General features: G+C 47.9%; 1 protein-coding gene across 1 annotated transcript in view; it reads right to left on the reverse strand.

Annotated features, from left to right (window-relative positions):
- The window catches only part of EFNB1 (ephrin B1), a 123,996-nt gene that overhangs the window by 16,053 nt on the left and 87,512 nt on the right, over nucleotides 1-20,431 (reverse strand). Inside the window, exon 3 of the mRNA XM_075007741.1 lies at nucleotides 384-476. Within this exon, the coding sequence (XP_074863842.1) occupies nucleotides 384-476 (93 nt within the window). The remainder of the gene's footprint in view (nucleotides 1-383; nucleotides 477-20,431) is intronic.

The raw sequence follows: 20,431 nt of genomic DNA on the forward strand, positions 1-20,431 counted from the left end.
TAGATCACCAAACAAACCAAAGGCATCCAGGCACCGTAACATTTATTATAGAATTGATCAACATAAGTTAGTGATCAAATACAAAGACATCAACCTAACTCCTCTCTCGCCCTCTCCTCACAAGATGTCACAATTAGGATGAACAACTCAAAAGACAGCAAGTCTTCACTCCTGCCCAGCTCATTTCCTTCATGAGAAGACTTCTATAGTGTTGAGTTTTAACACTGCTGTACCAATGGCACTTTGTCAATCTCCCAAGAGGGGTTCACTAGCACATCTCAGCAATCCTGGACTGCAAACTGACTATGTCATGTGTAGCATATTTCACTTCAATAGGGCTTTCATGTCTCATAACGAAACTCTAGGTAACTGGAGTGACTCACCCTGACCCACTTTCATGACAATCTTCATAGAGCGTGTCTGGCAGACTCCACCTTCTCTGTTCTCCAGGCCTTCCAGAGTCCCATTGGAAGTGGCTGCAAGGAAAAAGGAGACTCAGTTAAAGAGCATTTATGAACTGGAAGGGTCTTCAAGAAGGTGAAGGGAAAGGCACAGATTAACATGGGGGGAGCACCCCCAAAAGCAGCGGTTACTCTGATCTCATGCCTGTGTTGAGGTAACCCTAAGGAATGGGAATGGCTGAAAGACAATTACGTGTAAGACACCACATGCACAATGGGGAAGATCGCAGACGAAATGCAAGTAGCTCCACGTCTCTTCGACGGCGTTCTCTTTGCTAAGCAGCGGGATGCAGTGATTTAGACTCTCATTCAGTGGTCGGTCACCTCAGGCTGGTTGTTCAGAAATAGCCCAAGAAAACACTTGAAAGCTTCTCCTAACATTACCGGACAATTCTTTTCACAAACATCACAGTAAGAGAATGAACCTGACCAAAGGAATTTAAGATACATGTCAGGAATACCTCCTGGAAGCAGGAGCCAGTTAAGCTATGAAGTAGTACGATGAGGCCTAGTAAGTTTTTCCATCTCTTTCCTCATGCGTGCATTCATTCCACAATGTTCTCACCTCCCTCCCCACGTCTAGCCTCAGGTCAGGATATTTACGGGCTTCCTCCTTCTCCAGTTCTGAGCACACAGTAAATGTTTAATACACCGAACGCTAGTCTTCTCCAAATCCCAGTTGCTCCACCCCCCTCAGGCTCCATTCAGTTAAACCTCCTGCCCATTAAAATAGCTCTCCTGCTGCTTGCACTGGTTGCTGAGCTGCTAATTAGATTGTATTCTGAGGGGGAAAAAAAAAAAGAGAGAGAGAGAGAGGGAATCTGACAAAGGCCAAGGCTCCCTCTCCACCATCACAGCACAATGGGGATAAAAGCTGTAGAAAGGCTGCCGGGGCACTGGAGGAGAGGAATGCTCTGGAGGCTGAACTTTCCAAGCCATAAACTAGAGAGAGATTCTCTCCATCACTTTGTCTCCCCTTAATAGGGAGCTTGTTAACCCCATGAGGACAAAACATGAAATGTTCTTTTCACAAGCCTGTTGCCCTCCCCCTCCTAAGGCTGGTTAATGGCTTTCTGAGCAGCTTGGGGCACTAGTCTAACACCTAAGCAGCTGCCGCTGCTCAGAAAAGCCGTTGCAGTTGATGGATGGACCCCAGCCATCTTATGGAATAGGGTCTACAGGCCTCTCCCACCTCCTTGTTACTGTCTCCTTCTGACCCATTCCTTCGCCTCAAACCCACAAAGGTTTCTCCTCCAAGAGGCACAATGCAACATTAGCTGAGCTTAGATGATGCCTTGAATACGAGCTGCTATGGAAGCACAGACCAACAGTCTGTCTAGAAGTTGGTTAACCCCCCCCGCCACCCCATCTCACTGCACAAGATGGATCTGTCTGTGCAGCATTGCTTCAAGGAGATGCAACACAGGAAGGAGCCAGTTGTCTCATGCTCACTCACCCCTTCCCACCCCACACAGCACCTGGACACCAAATTGTGCAATTCTATATTACAAGGCTGGGGGGAGATGTCTACCTGCCCCCACCTGCTGCTGTACTTATGCTCTGAAGCCTGAGGAATTACAGCCCTGAAAACGTTTACTTAAGAGTAGGTCACAGTACAGTTTTTTTTTTTCCCCTCTAACTTTGTTTTTATATGTTTGGGGGGGTTTGGGGGGGGCTGTGCACAGAAATTCCACCCATGAAGCATAAACAATTCAGAAGATAGACAGGAAGTATGGTCATGCAGTTAAAGAACAGAACTGAGACACAGCTCTGGGTTCAGATCTCTGCTACACAGACAGCAACCACAGCATGTTCTTTGATCTTGCTTTACCTCCGCTCCCATATGTAAAACAAGGACAATACTATCCTCTCTCCCCACCTCCACTCTTTTGGGACCTACCTAGCATGCAAGTACTTTGGGGCAAGGACTGTACCTTACTGTATCTTTTCAGCAACTAGCATAATTAGACCTCAAATATGATTGATTTCTCCAGGCCTTACCATAACCTAAATCGTGAATAAAAGTATTTGGGAGACATTTCTGTAGCCAGGAATAAAACTTTGCCAGTTATTTTTTTTTGTTTCCAACCATTCATACAACTAAAATACAGTACAAATAGTAATTACTTTACGACCACCTGGACACACACATCTCTGAGCGCAGAAGAGAAAGTGGCTATTTAACAGCACACAGCAACACCAAGGCCACTTAAAAGGACATTTTCCTGGGTAAGGAAGCAGTTCTGAACCATGCCCTTCATCACCCTTCCCTCATCCTCAAGGAATATGGACACTTCATCGCCCCCTCAACCCCAGGGGATAATTCCCCTTACTTCTTGAAGTGCATGTAAGGAACGTGTATGTACACGCTGTATAAACTATACATATTTAATTACACACTGTACATCAAAGCAGGTAAACTCAATGGCTTCAAATGTCTGTAACTGCAGGGCAGTTAAACTCATTAACTATTTTGGTTTTTGTCTGCAGATTTTAAAGCCTGGTTTGCTCCTGTAAGAGTGAAGAAAGCCACACAACCCTTGCTATTGAAGGGGAGAATACGCTCAAGAGCCCCCTATATTCGTGACTGGAGTATTGAGCTGAGACGCCTGCCTGTGTTGGAGCTAGGACTGTGGGTGACGTCTGGTAAGGAGCTTGGTTAGCCTGTATGCAACCCTAACAAGAACTACATATCTATTAAGAGACAAACAGATGCTTCTTTGAAGCTCGACTGGGTATCCTGGTTCCCCAGAAGTGAGGTGCCAGGGGTGGGAAGTGGAGTCCCTTGATATAGGCCAGGGGTCAGCAACCTGCAGCTCCGGAGCCACAAGCAGCTCTTTAAGGAGTCATCTGAGGCGCCAGATGCTGCCGCCGCTGACTCCTCTGCAGCTCCCTGCCCTCTTGCTGCTGAAAAAATAGAACTAAATTCAGTTGGTTTAATGGCCGGGAGAGTGGCAGAAGGAATCTGTCTGCTAAATCAACTGAATTTAGTTCTACTGTTTCAGCGGTGACAGGGCAGGGAGTTAGAGGAGTCAGCGGCAGCAGCATTTGGAGCTGCAAATGACTCCTTAAAGAGCTGCATGTGGCTCCGGAGCTGCAAGGCCTGGCTGCAGAACTCATCTCAGGCGGGATCCCTGCCAGCAGTGTACAGGGAAGGAAGGAGGCAAGGTACGCTGCTATTGCCTGATGGGCAGGCAGGGAGCTGGTTCCAGGTCTCACATGGAGCAGCTGCTGCATCCATGGGCCACTGCTCCTGGGAGCATGGGAACTCGGGCTGCCTCGAACCAACAGCAGCGTTGTCAGTTCCCGAGACGCCAAGCGGGGCTGGCGATTTGGCTCTGGCTGGGAAGAGATGGTGTGACATGGAGCACCACCTGCAGGAAACTTGCTGCCCAGTTCCTCCTTCTCAGCATGGTGGGTTGATGAAAACATTGCTCCTTCCTGCTTAAAAGCCTATCCCCAGGCGCAGCGTTTTCCTTGTCCTCATTTGCTCTCCAACCCAGGGGTAAAAGTAACTTAACATTTCTAACTGGTACAAACTACTGTGCGAGTGCTGTTCTTAAAAAGGAGGTCACAAAAACAACGGTTTGATGTTATTTATTAAGGACTGTGTCGTATTCACGTGCATTGCGGCTCTTGAAGTATTCAGTTTGTAACCCAATTTGAAAAAATGGCTCTTCTCATTATTTTGGTTGCAGACCCCGATATAGGTCTTTTCACTTCTGTTTTTTGATCTCCACCCCATCTGTTAGAAGGACAGTGCCATGGTAATACAAAACAGAATTTGGTCAGGATACCTGAGCTAACCCACATCCTCAACTCCTGCACAGAGCACTGAGACATATTTAACAGCCTTAGCAGAAACCTAACCAAACAAATTGGTTCAATCTGCTGCCATGGTCAGGGACCAATAACCAGTACTTCACAAGAAGGTACAGGCCTTCCTTGTGTAACTTAGTTAACTGATTGATGCTTTGCTCAAAGAGGAGGAACCGCCCAATGAGCTCACAGCAATCTGCTGATGCTCAGAAGCAGATGATCAAATCAACGCCTACTTCCTTAATGTAAAATAACTACATATATTATTAGTGATCCAAAAGTCATCCAAGGGTGCCTTAATGATCCTCCTGTGGCACCAACTTCTCAGGCCACCAGCTCCTCACTGGCTGAAGTCATATTTCATTACAGGATCCACAAGCTGCTAGTTTCATCAGGGCCTCTGTCAACCATCAGCCATAAATCAACTGGATGGAGGGGCTGGGGGAATTTCCCTTGGAGAAGTATGCAAATTCCGTTCACCTCTTGGTCAAGCTCTAAACTCAAATGCCTCATAGCAGCACTTCAGGGAGCTACTCCTGTGTCCTGACAGAACTAACTCAGGAAGCAGGGGTGCTGGAACAGTTTTTATAGTAGGGGTGCTCAGAACCATAGAAACAAACTGTAAAAAGGCAGCATATAATGGAATTCATTTCAACCATTCCCAGCAAGGAGAGATATGGTCCCTTCTCTGGCTTTTTATCCTGCTATGTAAATTCAGGTCAAATCTTCATCTGCTTCAAATTTTCTAGAAGACTAACACTGTTATCAGTTTCCAGCCCACTGTCACCAACTTATTGTCCACGTTGAGAACTTTCAACTCAACCTCCTTTTCAAGCCTTTGTGCATCAGACGTTACAACCAAAATACCCAACAACATCCTGTATTCCATGTGCAGGAGTGACAAGATTCCCAGTAAAACAAAGGGTCAGCAGTGAGACAAGCTGTCCCCAAAAGATCCCTCTTAATTATGTTGATGAGCAGCTAAATGAGAGAACAGTGCAGGTGAGTTAAGGAGTTTTCAGTTCCCTTCAGAAACAGCAGAAAAGTTGACTTCTTTGAAACCATCTGAACTACAAATCCTGGTGTGCCCTTTGTTGGGGAAAGACAGCACAATAACACTATTTAGGAGGATTGCAGAGTACAAGAAAAGCCAGTGGGCACCCTTACGGACTCCACAATGCCACGGGGATGGAAAGATGCACACATACCCACTTCCCCTGCAGTGTCTAGGGTCAGGAATAAAAAGAGAACTATTGATCAAAAGCACAATTCTAAAAGAGTTTCACACTCAGAAAATGACATACCCCCTAGCCTACCATTACAGGCTACGGGAATGCAGCAAGCACACACCCATGGCAGTCAGACCACTTCTGGTGGGCACACAAGGCAAGGTATTTTGTAAGATAAAAATCAGGGAATGCTCCTTTCCTATGCCCCACTTGTGACAGGCTTATGGGAAGAGAGGAGGACTATAAACAAAAGAAAAATTAAAACCACATGGAAACCTCTCTCCATCCATCATGTGGTATCCAATCACAGAGAAAACCACCCAGGTCCACAGGGTCTGATTCACACAGCTGGGCAGTGAAAGCTCTTTAGACACAGGAGCACCACTGGCCAGAGAAAGCTGCACAAGATGGCACACACCAGAGCCAAGGAAACGGCTCCTGGCAGAGAAAGAGGCTCACAGAAAAGACAGGTGGCAAACAATCTCTGTAACTAAAGAGAGCTTTGTCAGGGCATGGTGAACACAGGAGACCAAATCTGCTTGTCTGCTTTCCTAAGGAGCACCATCAGCAGCCAGCAGGGGAAGGAGATAAATCTCACCTGCCAGTATAAACCACAGCAAGGGGCAAGAGCTTATGGCAGAGAAAGTGCAAATCACAGATAATGTTCCCTCCGATTTTTATCATCCATGTGCAGAATAACTTTTGTTATGTGCACCAAGGCATGCGCAGCTGTGCACCACCAACAGAAACATGCTGCCAGCTGTGGGGACTAGGTGCCTGCTAATCAACAGGGTGGCACTAGAATCTCTCCTGTGTAGCCACTCAAGCATGAGGCTTATAAGGGACACTCGGGACAGAGTATTTCTAAGTCCTGTCAACGTTCAACAGCACAGCGCGTTTGTATGGCCTTGTTGTGCTGAGCTTCAGCAAAATGCCTTCTCCACAATAGTATCAACGCCACATCCTCAAGCCAAAGCTGCTGCTGCAGCAGCTGCCATGAGGCGATTACTATCATGCCCCACCACGGTTTTGCTCCAAAGGGCAGCTGTCCCTTAATTAGCATAAGCAGGGGCTCAGCAAAACCACCCTTCCCATGTCAACATTCTCTTGTGGCCACACCAATTTCTGCAAGATTTTCTGCTTATTTCCCTGAGCCTGGAGCATGAGGCTCCTCTGTGCAAACTCTCTTTACATGGACTTAACAGGAGTTTAGTATTTGGTTCTGAGTTGTTAGAGGTCTCTATTCATCTCAAGGGAGAATTAACCCTCAGACCCAGTGATAAGAACGTAATGCCAACACTTAACTACACTGTTAATCAATTTAGGAGAAATACTCAGCTAATACGGAGCTGCAAGCAGAGCTTGGGCTGTTGCTAGAACATGCTGCGTGGATGGTGTCGGCGGGAAGGCTTCGGTTTCTTCAACCACAGGATGCTATTTCAGGAAGGACTGCTAGGCAGAGGTGGCGTTCACCTTTCGAGGAGGGGAAAGACCATATACAGACACAGACTTGCTAACCTGGTGAGGAGGGCTTTAAACTAGGTTTGCCAGGGACAGGGGAGCAAAGCCCGCAGGTAAGTGGAGAACATGGAAACCTGGGAGATGGGTCGGAAGTAGAAGGGAGCATGGGCAACAAATGTCAGAGTAAAAAGAGGGCCAGGAAAAAACTGGGGGGAAAGTTCAAATCAATATCTAAGATGCCTATACACCAATGCAAGAAGTATGGGTAATAAGCAGGAAGAACTGGAAGTGCTAATAAATAAATACAACTATGATATCATTGGCATCACAGAAACGTGGTGGGATAATACACATGATTGGAATGTTGGTATTGAAGGCTACAGCCTGGTTAGGAAAGATAGACAGCGAAAGAAGTGGGGAGGTGTTGCCTTATATATAAAAAATGTACACACTTGGACTGAGGTGGAGATGGACATAGGAGATGGACGTGTTGAGAGTATGTGGGTTAGTTTAAGAGGGGTAAAAAACAAGGGTGATGTCCTGTTAGGAGTCTACTACAGGCCACCTAACCAGGTGGAAGAGGTGGATGATGCTTTTTTTAAACAACTTAACAAAATCATCCAGAGCCCAGGATTTGGTGGTGATGGGGGACTTTAACTATCCAGATATATGCTGGGACACTAATACAGAGGGGCACAGACTATCCAATAAGTTCTTAGACTGCATTGGAGACAATTTTTTATTCCAAAAAGTTGAAAAAGCCACCAGGGGAGAAACTGTTCTGGATTTGATTTTAACAAATAAGGAGGACTTGGTCGAGAATTTGAATGTGGGAGGCTGCTTGAGTGAAAGTGATCATGAAATCATAGAATTCACAATTCTCAGGACTTGTAGGAGGGAAAATAGCAAAATAGAGATGATGGATTTCAGGAAGGCAGATTTTGGTAAACTCAGAGAGCTGGTAGGTAAGATCCCATGGGAGGAAAAACTGAGGGGAAAAACAACTGAGGAGAGTTGGCAGTTTTTCAAAGAGACATTATTAAGGGCCCAAAAACAAGCTATTCCCCTATGTAGGAAAGATAGTAAATATGGGCAAAGACCGCCTTGGCTTAACAAGGAGATCCTGCATGATCTCAAACTAAAAACGGAATCCTATAAAAAATGGAAACTAGGACAAATTACAAAGAATGAACATAGGCAAATAACACAGGAATGCAGGAGTAAAATTAGAAAGGCTAAGGCACAAAATGAGCTCCAACTAGCTACAGGCATAAAGGGTAACAAGAACGCCTTTTACAAATATATTAGAAACAAGAGGAAGACCAAGGACAGGGTAGGGCCATTGCTCAGCAAGGAGGGAGAAACAGTAACGGGGAACTTGGAAATGGCAGAGATGCTTAATGACTTCTTTGTTTCGGTCTTCACAGAGAAGTCTGAAGGAATGCCTGACATAGTGAATGCTGGTGGAAAAGGAGTAGAGTTAGTTTTTGAAATAAAAAAAGAACAAGTTAGAAACCATTTGGAAAAATTAGATGTCTGCAAGTCACCAGGGCCTGATGAAATGCATCCTAGAATCCTCAAGGAGCTGATAGAAGAGGTAGCTGAGCCATTAGCTCTCATTTTTGGAAAGTCATGGGAGACAGGAGAGATTCCAGAAGACTGGAAGAGGGCAAATATAGTGCCCATCTACAAAAAGGGGAATAAGAACAACCCAGGAAATTACAGGCCAGTCAGCTTAACTTCAGTGCCAGGAAAGGTAATGGAGCAGGTAGTTAAGGAAGTCATCTGCAAGCACTTGGAAGGTGGTGAAGTGATAGGGAACAGCCAGCATGGTTTTGTAAAAAAACAAATCATGTCAAACCAAACTGATAGCTTTTTTTGACACGATAACGAGACTCGTAGATAAGGGAGAAGCAGTGGATGTGGTATACCTAGACTTTAGTAAAGAATATTATGCGAGACCGTATCAAATGCTTATCCACAAACTAGGCAAGTCCAACTTAAATGGGGCTGCAATAAGGTGGGTGCATAACTGGCTGGCTAATCGTACCCAGAGAGTGGTTGTTAATGGTGCTCAATCCTGCTGGAAAAGCATAACAAGTGGGGTTCCGCAGGGGTCTGTTTTGGGACCAGTTCTGTTCAATATCTTCATTAATGATTTGGATATTGGCATAGAAAGTACGCTTATTAAGTTTGCAGATGATACCAAGCTGGGAGGGGTTGCAACTACCTTGGAGGATAGGGTCATAATTCAGAATGATCTAGATAAATTGGAGAAATGGTCTGAAGTAAACAGGATGAAGTTTAATAAAGATAAATGTAAGGTGCTGCACTTAGGAAGGAATAATCTGTTTCACACATACAGAATGAGAAAAGACTGTCTAGGAAGTAGTACAGCAGAAAGGGATCTAGGGGTTCTAGTAGATCACAAGTTAAATATGAGTCAACAGTGTGATGCTGTTGCAAAAAAAGCAAACATGATTCTGGGATGCATTAGCAGGTGTGTTGTGAACAAGACACAAGAAATCATTCTACCGCTCTACTCTGCGCTGGTTAGGCCTCAGCTGGAATATTGTGTCCAGTTCTGGGCACCCCAATTCAAGAAAGATGTGGAGAAATTAGAGAAGGTCCAGAGAAGAGCAACTAGAATGATAAAAGGTCTGGAGTACATGACTTATGAAGAAAGGCTGAAAGAACTGGGCTTGTTTAGCTTGGAAAAAAGAAGATTGAGGGGGGACATGATAGCGGTTTTCAGATATCTTAAAGGGTGTCATAAGGAGGAGGGAGAAAACTTGTTCTTCTTGGCCTCTGAGGAGAGAACAAGAGGCAATGGACTTAAGCTGCAGCAAGGGAAGTTTAGGTTGGACATTAGGAAAAAGTTCCTAACTGTCGGGGTGGTCAAGTACTGGAATAAGTTGCCAAGGGAGGTTGTGGAATCTCCCTCGCTGGAGATATTTAAGAACAGATTAGACAGATGTCTATCAGGGATGGTGTAGATAGTGGTCGGTCCTGCCATCAGGGCAGGGGACTGGACTCGATGGCCTCTCGAGGCCCCTTCCGGTCCTGGTGTTCTATGATTCTATGCTTATGGCTTTAAGCATAAGACAAACAAAATGCTGAGAGATGGCTGAAACTCACCAACTGTCCAGTTCATGGATTCCCAAACTGGGCGTGTGTGAAGAAATTCCGGGGGGGGGGGGGGGGGGGTGCAAGGTGACCCAGTTTCCCCCATCATTACCCCCACCCCAAGAAAGAGCCAGCCCTTGCCATTTCACGCGGGCCACCTGGTGCAGCTGCTATAAAAAGCAGGTAGCCAGTGAAGGCCCAGGTGGAGCCAGCTACCTCCTGCAAAGGTGGGGGGGGGAAGAGGAGGATGGGGTTAGATGGGACACTAGGGGTGCCTGACTCAGGAAAGGGGATTAGAGAGGGGCTGGGGGGGCTGGTGAGGGGGACAAAAGGGGGATGGGTTTCAACGGGGTGGAGCTAGGGGTGCCTGGCTCAGGGGAGGGGCTCAGGTGGGTGGCTCATGAGGGCTAGGGCTGCTTGGGCCAGCAGAAGGGCAGCAGCTCAGGAGGGTGGGCTGGCGGTGAGCCCAGGCAGTGCAGAGCTCAGGCAGGCAGCTGGCCCCAGCAGCACGGGGCTCAGGTGGGTGACTCAGGCATCTGGCCCTGGCAGTGAAGGGCTTGGCCAGCTCAGGTAGGCAACTCTGGAAGCGCAGGGCTGGAGTGGGCACGTAGCTGGTGCAGGTAGCTCTGGCGGCTAGCACAGGGCTCAGGCAGCTGGCCAGCTGGGGCTGCACCAGGCACTCGCAAGGAGCCAAGAAAAACTATTTGTGCTTATTTTTAATACAATTTTTATATCAAGTTTTTATGTTTATTTTAAATTATGATTTTTTTTTGTAAAAAGCAGGGATGTATGACGGTGGGGGGGCATGAGGGTTTCTCAAATCAAAAGAGGGGGTGTGATGTTGAAAAGTTCGGGAACCACTGGTCTAGTACATGGCTTATAAGCAGATGGAGACAAGGAGAATTCAACAGGATTCTTCCTCTCAGTCCAGCTACTAGCAGCAGAGATGTTCTCTGTGCAATGCCTTTCCCTGAGCACGCTCATTCCAGCTTGTCTGCTCTCGAGTGTTACTTATTAAATGGCGTACAAGAATTTGATTTTGGAAGATCAAAAGCCGTCAAAGGCATACTCTTTGGCAGCCAGATGCCAGGGTCTTTTAACTGGTCAACACTGGATGAAATAAGATGTTTGATTTCTCTCTCCTTGATTCCCTTTAGCACATCTCTGCTATGATTTGGGCACCAACGCACAATTAACATGCTGAGACTGCAGCAAATTGAAACAGTTTTTCTTTTATTATTCTTAATTACTCTCCCATCTGTGTACAACAGCCTGATGCTAGGTACAGCCGAGACACAGAATGCAATCTGGCTCTGCTCTCCCTCCTCCTCTTCTTTAGAAGTATGTCCCCAGCACCCAAGAGCCCTTACCCAGCAGTCAGCCAGGGCCTTTGCTTTTGTTTTTCTTTTAAGAAGGGGATTCCCTGCACACTCCACCCACACCCCATCAGGGGAGGACATGATGAGCTCCCATCTCTGAGAGCTTAAGGAAAGTTCCAAATGCAGGATCATTAGGCTCTTCTGCTAGAAGTAGCCCTGCAGCTTGAGAAGGGAGGCTGGGGTAATCACACTCCCAAGAAAAGAGCCCATTATCTATGGCGATGCTAAGAAGTAAGAAGTAGGTTCTCCAGCACTAAGCTCCTATTGATCTCATGGTTAACAGACAAAACAGCCACACTAAAAACCTCTTTGCCTGCCTGCCCCGTTCCACTCTCCATTGGTTTTTCTGAACAGTGAGAGTGCACCTCATGGGGAAATTTAAAAAAAAAAAAAAAAAAGATGAGACTCCCAGCTACACCCAGACAAGGACAAAACCTCCAGGAGAACCTGGGTTATGGGTTTTTTTGCAATTGCAGGGCCTGGGAGAGTCATCTGTCCTCTTTGGGAGAAAATCTATGTACCTGCTTAATTGGTTCCACAGGAAAGCATGGGCATCTCTATCTGAGGCGGCAAGTGAGCTACGGACAAGCCAAACGATGAGACCACACCTTCAACACCGGTAGGCAACTGGAACCAACACAATTTTGCCTGGTAATTTACCTTTAACTAAACTATCCCAACTGCCTATTGATTCAGTAATAGCTTCCTTCTGATCTAACCCACCCATTAAGATCTCCCCACCTTCGCCACATCTGTGCCAGTCATGTCCATCGTAACATTTTCCCTCTCCTTCCCAAGTTCTCCCCATTTCCCTCCAAACTTCCTATCAATTTCTATATCAGGCAAGGGAATTTTTACCGTGTCTTTACTGCAGAATTTACCTAGTACCCAAGCATGAGCACCTGGGTTAATCCAGTCTGGGTGTGACTGGCTACACTGCAAAGCTCTGCTTGACTTGTGTCCTCAGTGGTGTTGCACTTACCTGAGTGTGTCACTAGCACTTCTAGGGGTGGGCATACCACTTTGTGCTGCATTAAACTGAGGCGCTTTGCTTCTTTCCCAACGAATTGTGGGGGCACTTTAACCTTTGCAACCCAAGTGAAAACAGCACCTGAGTGCCAGACAGGCCAGCTACCCAAGGTTCGAAACATCAAGCTGGGGTGAATGGGTTACACTTGTGTGGACAGGAGAGAAGGTTAGAGGCAACACCCATGTAAGACCCCACATTAATTCTGCAATGAAGACATATCATAAATGTCCCAGAGGCACATGCTGATGGCATTCAATGCAAACCTACAGACTGTGGGAAGGCTTTAGGGGGAAATCCATCCCTGCATCTTTTGTAGCTGCTCCTTTTACCTGTTCCTCACCCTCCTGTCACAGAACTTCCCTCAGGGCACAGGTAGCTCCACACACCATGGTGCGATCGTTAAGGATGTTTTTGGGTTATAAATCAGAGCCAAATCATGTATACAAGAAACTACAAAGCCTTGCGTGAAAAGCTTAACTGAACATGAACGCATCCCTCTAACCCCAAGTCTCATCCCCACAGTGTTACCTGGATGGTACCGCCCCTCCTTTGCCCCTCATCCTCCATGTGAACCCCTTCACTGCACAGAGCAATAACTGTAGAAGTTATTTCATTTCTGGGCTATGCGGAAGGGGGACAGCCTGAGGTGTACCTGTTTGTTCTTCCTCACCTATCGTTTCTCCATTCTCTGACTCGCCCTACAGCTCACGAGCCCCTTTTGTCAGATCAGGAACATTTGTCACATCTCCTGCCATGGCAAGTACAAGATGATTTGTGCAGGGTCTGGCAGGCAGGGTACAAGGACACTGACCTGTCACTCTGCCAAGGAGTTTGTTAACAATCTTTCAATTTGCAGACGCAGTTGCATTGAGAAGGGGACTCTACAGCCACAGAAAATGTGTACTGAAGCCACTCCTGCCCTGTCCCGTACTAGTGCAATAAGGGAAAGGAGCAGAGTTTCACACACCCTTCTAACATCTCAGGAGCAGTGGATCCAAATTCACTTTCTAGTCTGGGAATCTAAGGAAAAGAATAGTCAGCCCCTCCCTCTCTCTGCTTCCATCTTCCCAGCTTCTTACATGGCTCATGTCTGTATGGTAGCCAAGAGCCTTTGTCACCTTCAAGAAGGCTAAGCCTGAAGTGCACTAGGCAGCCTTTATTCCTCCTTTGTGTTACATTTAATACACCAAATTCTCCATTTCTCACAAGATGCAATTACCTCATGACTCACTTGGGAACCCTAAGCTCTCCACAGTCAAGGCTAGCATCAGCAGCTCAGCAAGTGACCAAGGCTGGTATCTAATGCAAGTAAAACAGAGACTATAGCCTTTCATTGTTATTTTAAATATGGAGAGGCATACTCAGGCACTTTAGGTCCCCGCATGCAACATCCCATTATGTAAGAAGCTGCCTGGCAAAGTCAGTGCTTGTAGATCTAACCCTTTCAGAGCAAAAACAAGGCTAGGTGTCTGATTTAATCCAGGGGATACTACGAGCATCCCAGAGCATGCCACTTCTGGACAGGATGATCCTGAAATTAAACTAACCCCTGCACCTAGATATTGGGAAAGGGCAAGATGCTACAGACCAACCTTAACCAATCAGTCCGTGGTGTCCAACCAGTTCTGAAGCAGTAGCCACTATAGCAAACTAGCCATGTTATTCTGAAAATGTAATGGTTTGAGATTCTTATAGTACAAGACAACTAGCCACATTGAACCAGCCAAATAGCCACATGTGGCTAGCGTACTGCACACCATGGCTATGTCTCACTCCAAAGCTCAGTTGCCAAAGCCCCTGTGATGCTCCTTCAAGTGCTCAAGCCTCTCTCAAAAAGAAAGTGACAATTAGGGCTAACCTATACCGACCATGGGAAGATGTATCTTCTGGAGCTCGATTTTGCCGTGTGTGTTAAGACGTGGCCAAATTGACCTTTGTGGGCTCACCCATCGACCCCTTTACTCCACATTATTGCGTAGAATAAGGGATGATGGCACGAGCCTGAAGAGCCCTGGAGTACACTAGGTAAGAAAGTCGATTCTGATACATCAATTCCAGCTACGTTAATGGCACAGCTAGAATTGTGTATCAGAAATCAACTTTCTACCCTTGTGTAAATCTAGCCTTAGAGATGGGCAAAACAATTGTGTGTGAATAGTTTATTCAACCAAAAAATGCAGTTTGGGTCGATTCAAAACTATTTTGGAATTTGACATGAATAAACTGGCCATTCACAAAATGGCCTGCAGTCATGTTACTAGCGGCACCACTGTCCCCTTTAAAGCCTTTACCAGCATAGTTAGGGCCCAGGCCTGGGATGGGAGAGATCCAAGTTTGAATCTGCTCTGGAACAGACCCAAAAAGGACTGTACGATTAACACGCCGGTTACTGAAAATGCTTTGGCTACTCAAAAGGCAAAAGCTGTAAATCATGCTGCACCTGTTGTAGAGGAGACATATGAAAAATACGTTGATTCAAATAGTATCTCTCAGGGCTCTGGACAGGTCTTTGCACACAGACTGTATACAGGGATCCCACAGCCTGAGTAGTTTCTTTGCACTATGACCCTGACATTTAATGCTCCCCTTAGGAAGACTTAATTCCTGGATTAAAATAGCTGACCTTTCAGATCTTTAATCACAACCCAAGCTTCCATGGTGCTGAGCTGGCACTGGCTCCAGGTTGAAGCAGGTGGCTGCCAGCCAGGCTTGAGTGGACATTCTGCATCCTCGCCATTGGACTGGGAGACACGAATGATACAAGATGCATACACACAGATTCCCAGACAGTTTGGCCACTCTGGTCTCATCTGCAACAAGTCCCTGGGCAGCTGCTCTTTTCACCTGATTTGTCATCAAAAATCTTTTGCAGATGCTAAAAGGAAACTCGCTCTAGAAATGGGCCCACAGAAACAAACAGTCTCTGCACATGCAGTTTCAACACAGATGTTGTAGAGTGAAGAAAAAAAGACCACTACCTTTTTTTGTAACTGCTGTGCTTTGAGATGCAGTGTTCACGTCCATTGCACATTAGGTCTGCACACTCACCATGTGCACCAGTGCCAGATATTTTTCCCTCAGTAGTATGCATAGGCCAGTAATTCTTGCAGACCTTGGAGTGGTGCTGCCATAGCATGGTATAAAGTCATGGAATGGACACAAGTAACATCTCAAAGAACACCCGTTTCACAAAGGCACATGTCTTTGCTCGAGTGATTGCTCAGGTACCTTCCGCATTAGATGGCTCCAAGCAGTACCCACGGAGGCACAGAGAAGATCATGGCCTCGTTAATTTCTGGACAAGTGGAAGAGGGAGCAGGCGCCAAGCGATTTGACTGGTGACCCTCTAAGTCGGGAGAGGACTAGATTAAGATCCCACTTGGGGACCCACAACTGCGGATGGAGTCGCTTGAGACCGCACAAAACTGCATTCCTGTGTTGGAACACCGTCTGCCTTTGAACCTGCCCATGGAAAGCAGAGATGGCTGCAAGATGCACTTTAATGGAGGAGTGTGCCAGGCCTTGGCACTGGCATTGCAGCAGGTAGTCAAGAACAGGACTGCCCCAGAGCACTGTGCGGGAAGATAGCCCACTCTGCTCCCAGCGGGAAAATCTCATCCACTTCGCTTAGGGTGTCAGCCTTGTGGAAGGTTTGCTGCTGCTTCCCAGCAGGACCGGCTGGACCTCTTCCAAGCAGGTAGGTTCCACCTTGCTGAGCCATGGAGCATTCACGCCATGAGGTGCAGGGAAGCCAGGCTGGGATCGAGAAGGCAGCCCCAGCCCTGAAGTAAGAGGTTCAGACATGGGGGCGGTGGCGGGGGGGAGACGAGGTACCATGTCCTGTAGTGTCCTGAACCAACGTTGGCAAGGCCAGGTTGGGGCAATAAGGGTGACCCAGGCCTTGACCTGTTTGAGCTGAGTGGGATGCATACCGCAGGCTCTCAGCCCAAGGCAGGAGCAAGCCGTCCAAGCGGGAGCCTCTGCCCATGTCCCATCGGGAGCAGAAAACAGTGTCACCTTCTGTTCTGCCTGGTAGCAAAGAGATCTATTTGGGGAGTCTCCCGCTTCTGGAAGATTTCAAAGGCTGCTTCCTGGGGGAGGGTGTGGGGGGAGAAGTCCCTGCTGAGGTGATCTGCTAGAGTGTTGCTGATCCCTGGGAGGTGAGCTGCCTCCAGGTGTACATCATGGCTAATACAGAAGTTCCAGGGGAGGCGCACACTCCCCCTTGCCTGTTGATGTAAAACATTGAGGCCACATTGTCAATGAGAAATGGCACCATCTTGTCTGACACATGCCATACAAACACCCCGCAGTCCAGACATGCCATTCTGAGCTCCTTAGCATTTGTGTGCAACCGTACCTCCTCCAGGGTCCACAGCCCTTGGGTCTGGACAAGGGCAACTGGTGAGGACGTATACGGGAGGGCTACCAGACACGTGACTCTTCCTCATGCCACCCCAGCGCAGAGAAAGGCCAGAACGATGCCCCCTCTGCCTCAGGCCCTGTTTCTCTCTCCCCTGCCTCTTCCCAGCCTGAGGGACTAACGGGGACCCGGCATCGCCAGCAGGAGTCAGGCACTCCCATACTTACCAGCGGCAGCAGGGGAAGTGGAGCAACGTGGCCCTAGCTCACTCTGCTCCCCTGGCTCTTAGCCACGTCACCCCGCTTCCTGCCAGCGAGCATGGGAGGGCAGTCCTGTCCCTCCCCAGTGATGCAATCCTGTGTGTGTGGCCACTTTACTCTGCTTCCCCCACTGCTGTCAGTGAGTACTATGTGGTGGGGGAGGCAGGGAACGGACTCCTGCTGGAGTTATCAGCCACCTCCCTGCTCTTCCCCAGGGCCTCCCAGAGGGTCTGTCACCTTGCCCCTCCTGCCCATCATGTTCAGGGTGTCATGTGCCTCCCTCATGCATCACTCCTGCGTCCAGAGCTCACCCAGCTTTGCATCCCAGCCCAGCTCTCAGGCATCCATCACAAGTTCAACGGAGGGAGCCGGGGAGGAGACTGGGATTCCCTCCAGGATGTTCTCTGCACACTCCACCACTGCAGGGTGATAGCTGTCAGGAGATCGTGATCACCTTTGTCCAGGAGGTCCCTGGACTGCAAGCACACGGACACCAGCCACTGGTGTAGCAGCAGCTGCATGCAGAACATGATGTGGAGGTGTACAAATGTACACCACCATATAACACAAAAAGGGAAGGCAGACTCTGGCCATGCTCAGAGGATACACAGACACCTCCTGAATGAGACCCACGATCGACAGGTGTCTAGAAAAAAGTCCCTATGTCGTGGTGGATCTGGACCTGCCTTTGACCAACCAGTCATCCAGGTCAAGGTAAATCTGGATGCCCTGACACCTGAGGTAGACCACTGCTACCGCCATGTTTGGTGAGCACCCTCAGAGCTGTAGTCAGTCTGAAGGGGAGGACTGCAAAATGGTAGTGGGCAGAGGCCTCTATGAAAAGAAGGAACCTCCTGTGACCTGAAAAGATGGCCAGGTAGAAGGCGGCACCCTTCAGGCTGAGGGCAGCAGACCAGTCTCCTGGATCCAGTGAGAGATGGAGAGTAGAAAGAACATGTGGAACTTGAGTTTCTACAGAAGCCTGTTGAGGTCTCTCAGCCATTGGCTTTGGGTATTAAGTAGCATCAGGAACAGAGGCCTAGCCCAATACCGGGGGCCAAACTTTCAGCCCCGCGCCCATCTGCAAAAGCTCCTGAACCTTCTTCACAAGTAGGTTCTCATGAGAGGGGCCCTGAAGAGGGTAGAGGTGTTGAATGAATTGAAGAGTACAACCCTGATATAGCTACGACTCCGCAGTCAACACCAGGAGGCAATGGGAAAGGCAGCTGCTAAAGCACAGGGGTGGGAGACAGGATTCATGGGCAAGTCTGGTATGTTGCCCTTGGGTACACCTGCAAAAGCACTTTTTGGCCCCTGGCTTGGGGTGGGTTTTGCCTTACCTGGCCAAGGGTGCTGGCTGGTTTGGGTGACACCTGTAGCCCCTGCTTTTCTTAGCCTGGGGCTTCTAGCATTGTTGGCTCCCTGAACATGTAGCAAGTTGCTGGGCAGAACCATTTGTGGCCTGAACCAGGAACATACAGCCCCAGGGGCTTCTAAGGCAGCGTGGGAGCTCTCAAGCGTGTGTAATTTTGCATCTGCTCTGTAAATAGGGTGTGTCCATTGAATGGGAGGTCCTGCAGTGACGGCTGAGCCTGCATGGACATCCTGGGGACAAGAAGCCAGGATGCCTGATAGATGCTGATGCTATGATGGGCAATGCAGGATCCACGACATCAGCAACCAGCTGGAGAGTCTCTCTGGCAGCCACCCACCCTTCCTTGAGGAGTGCTCTGAATTCCTTCTTTGACAATTCAGGCGGCAAGCTACTAAATTTATCCACAGCCCACCACATGCTAAGCTCCTGGCAGCCAAGGATGGCCTGGTCATTAGCCAACTGCAATTGAAGACTAGCCAATGAAACAACTTAAATCCAGCTGGTTTGAGTCTATTTTTCTGCATCACCTTTGGCTCTCCTTGCGGTTGACAGCCTCTGATATAAAGGGAGTTGGGAGCCAGGTGGGAGTAGAAGTAATCACGGCCCTTTGCAGGTATGAAGATCCTTCTCTCAGCCCTCTCAGAAATGGGGGTCAGGGAAGAGGCAGTCTGCCAAAGGGCCTGGTCATTTTCAAGACCCCTTCGTGTGGGGCAACGTTTGCCAGGACAGAAGCTCTAAGCATAGCAAAGTGTGTGTCTGCCAGCTCCTCTGCCTGTAGCCCCACATTCAAGGCTACAAGTTTTAGGAGCTACTGGTGTGCCTTCGTACTGCCCTGCGGCACTGCAAGAGGGGAGCTGTGCAATGGCCTCTTCGGGGAAGACAAAGAGAAGGTTGGTGCCAGGGTTTCAAATGACCTGACTCTGCAGTACCTCCAAGGCATCTGTTCAGGGCTCTTGGGTGTGAGGGTATTACTTCCCCAGCAGTGTGCAGCCATTCAGGAGGTCAAGCAGCTGAGGTAGAGGCTCTCCCTAATAGCCCTGAGAGTGAATGGGGAACCTGGGGGTGCTGTGTAAACCCCCAAGTTCCACAAAGTGGTGATACTGTCTTCTCCACAGCCATGGACAGAAAAGACCTCCACATCTCATTTTGTCCATGACAGCGCTGCGTACCCTGCTTCCATGTGGGCCCCCTTTGGGAGATACAGCCTTAATCAGGAAGACGAAATGTGCGTGCTGTGCAGGAACAGGTAAAGGTAGCCAGCGATATCGTAGGAACATGCAACTGCTGGAGGCGCTATCAGTCTTTGTGCTGTTTAGTTTCTCTCACAAAAGGCTAAGCAGCAGCCAGTATTTCACTGCAGTGACAGATATAGTGGCATGGCTTGGGGATATACAGTTAGTGCATTAGTCAGCTATCTCCAGAGATCCAGGCTTAAGTACTCCAGCACTTGAACCAATACACAGCAGTTTAAACTAACCAAAACAAAGATCTCTGTGTATCTCAAGAGGCTGTAGTTAAGAGGAAACTCTTTTATACTAATTAATACTCTATGTTTTGTGGCACTGGATAATAGGCTCATTAGACATAAACTACATACAATACAACCCCTGTTTAGAGCACATTTGAAGTAAATCTGATAGCATCTGACTAGCTTGTTAGTGGAAAAACACTGCACATCACCATCAGCGACTGAAAGTCAATCAAAACAGAAGTCAATTACGGAACAAGAGAAACGGAGATGCTATTGACAGGACAGGCATCAGAGATCTAAGGACAACACACTGAAGAACCCAGAGTAAACACAGAGTGTGCAGAACACAGCGGTGCTGGTTCATCAGGAACTGGGGATGGGTACTAGAACACCATGAAACTTGTACCTCACTGAAGGCCACAGCAGAAGCCTCCTAGGAGTGTTCTGGAAAGCAGGT

The sequence above is a fragment of the Carettochelys insculpta genome, chromosome 13, assembly GCF_033958435.1.
Source record: "Carettochelys insculpta isolate YL-2023 chromosome 13, ASM3395843v1, whole genome shotgun sequence".
Classification (NCBI taxonomy): Eukaryota; Metazoa; Chordata; order Testudines; family Carettochelyidae; genus Carettochelys; species Carettochelys insculpta.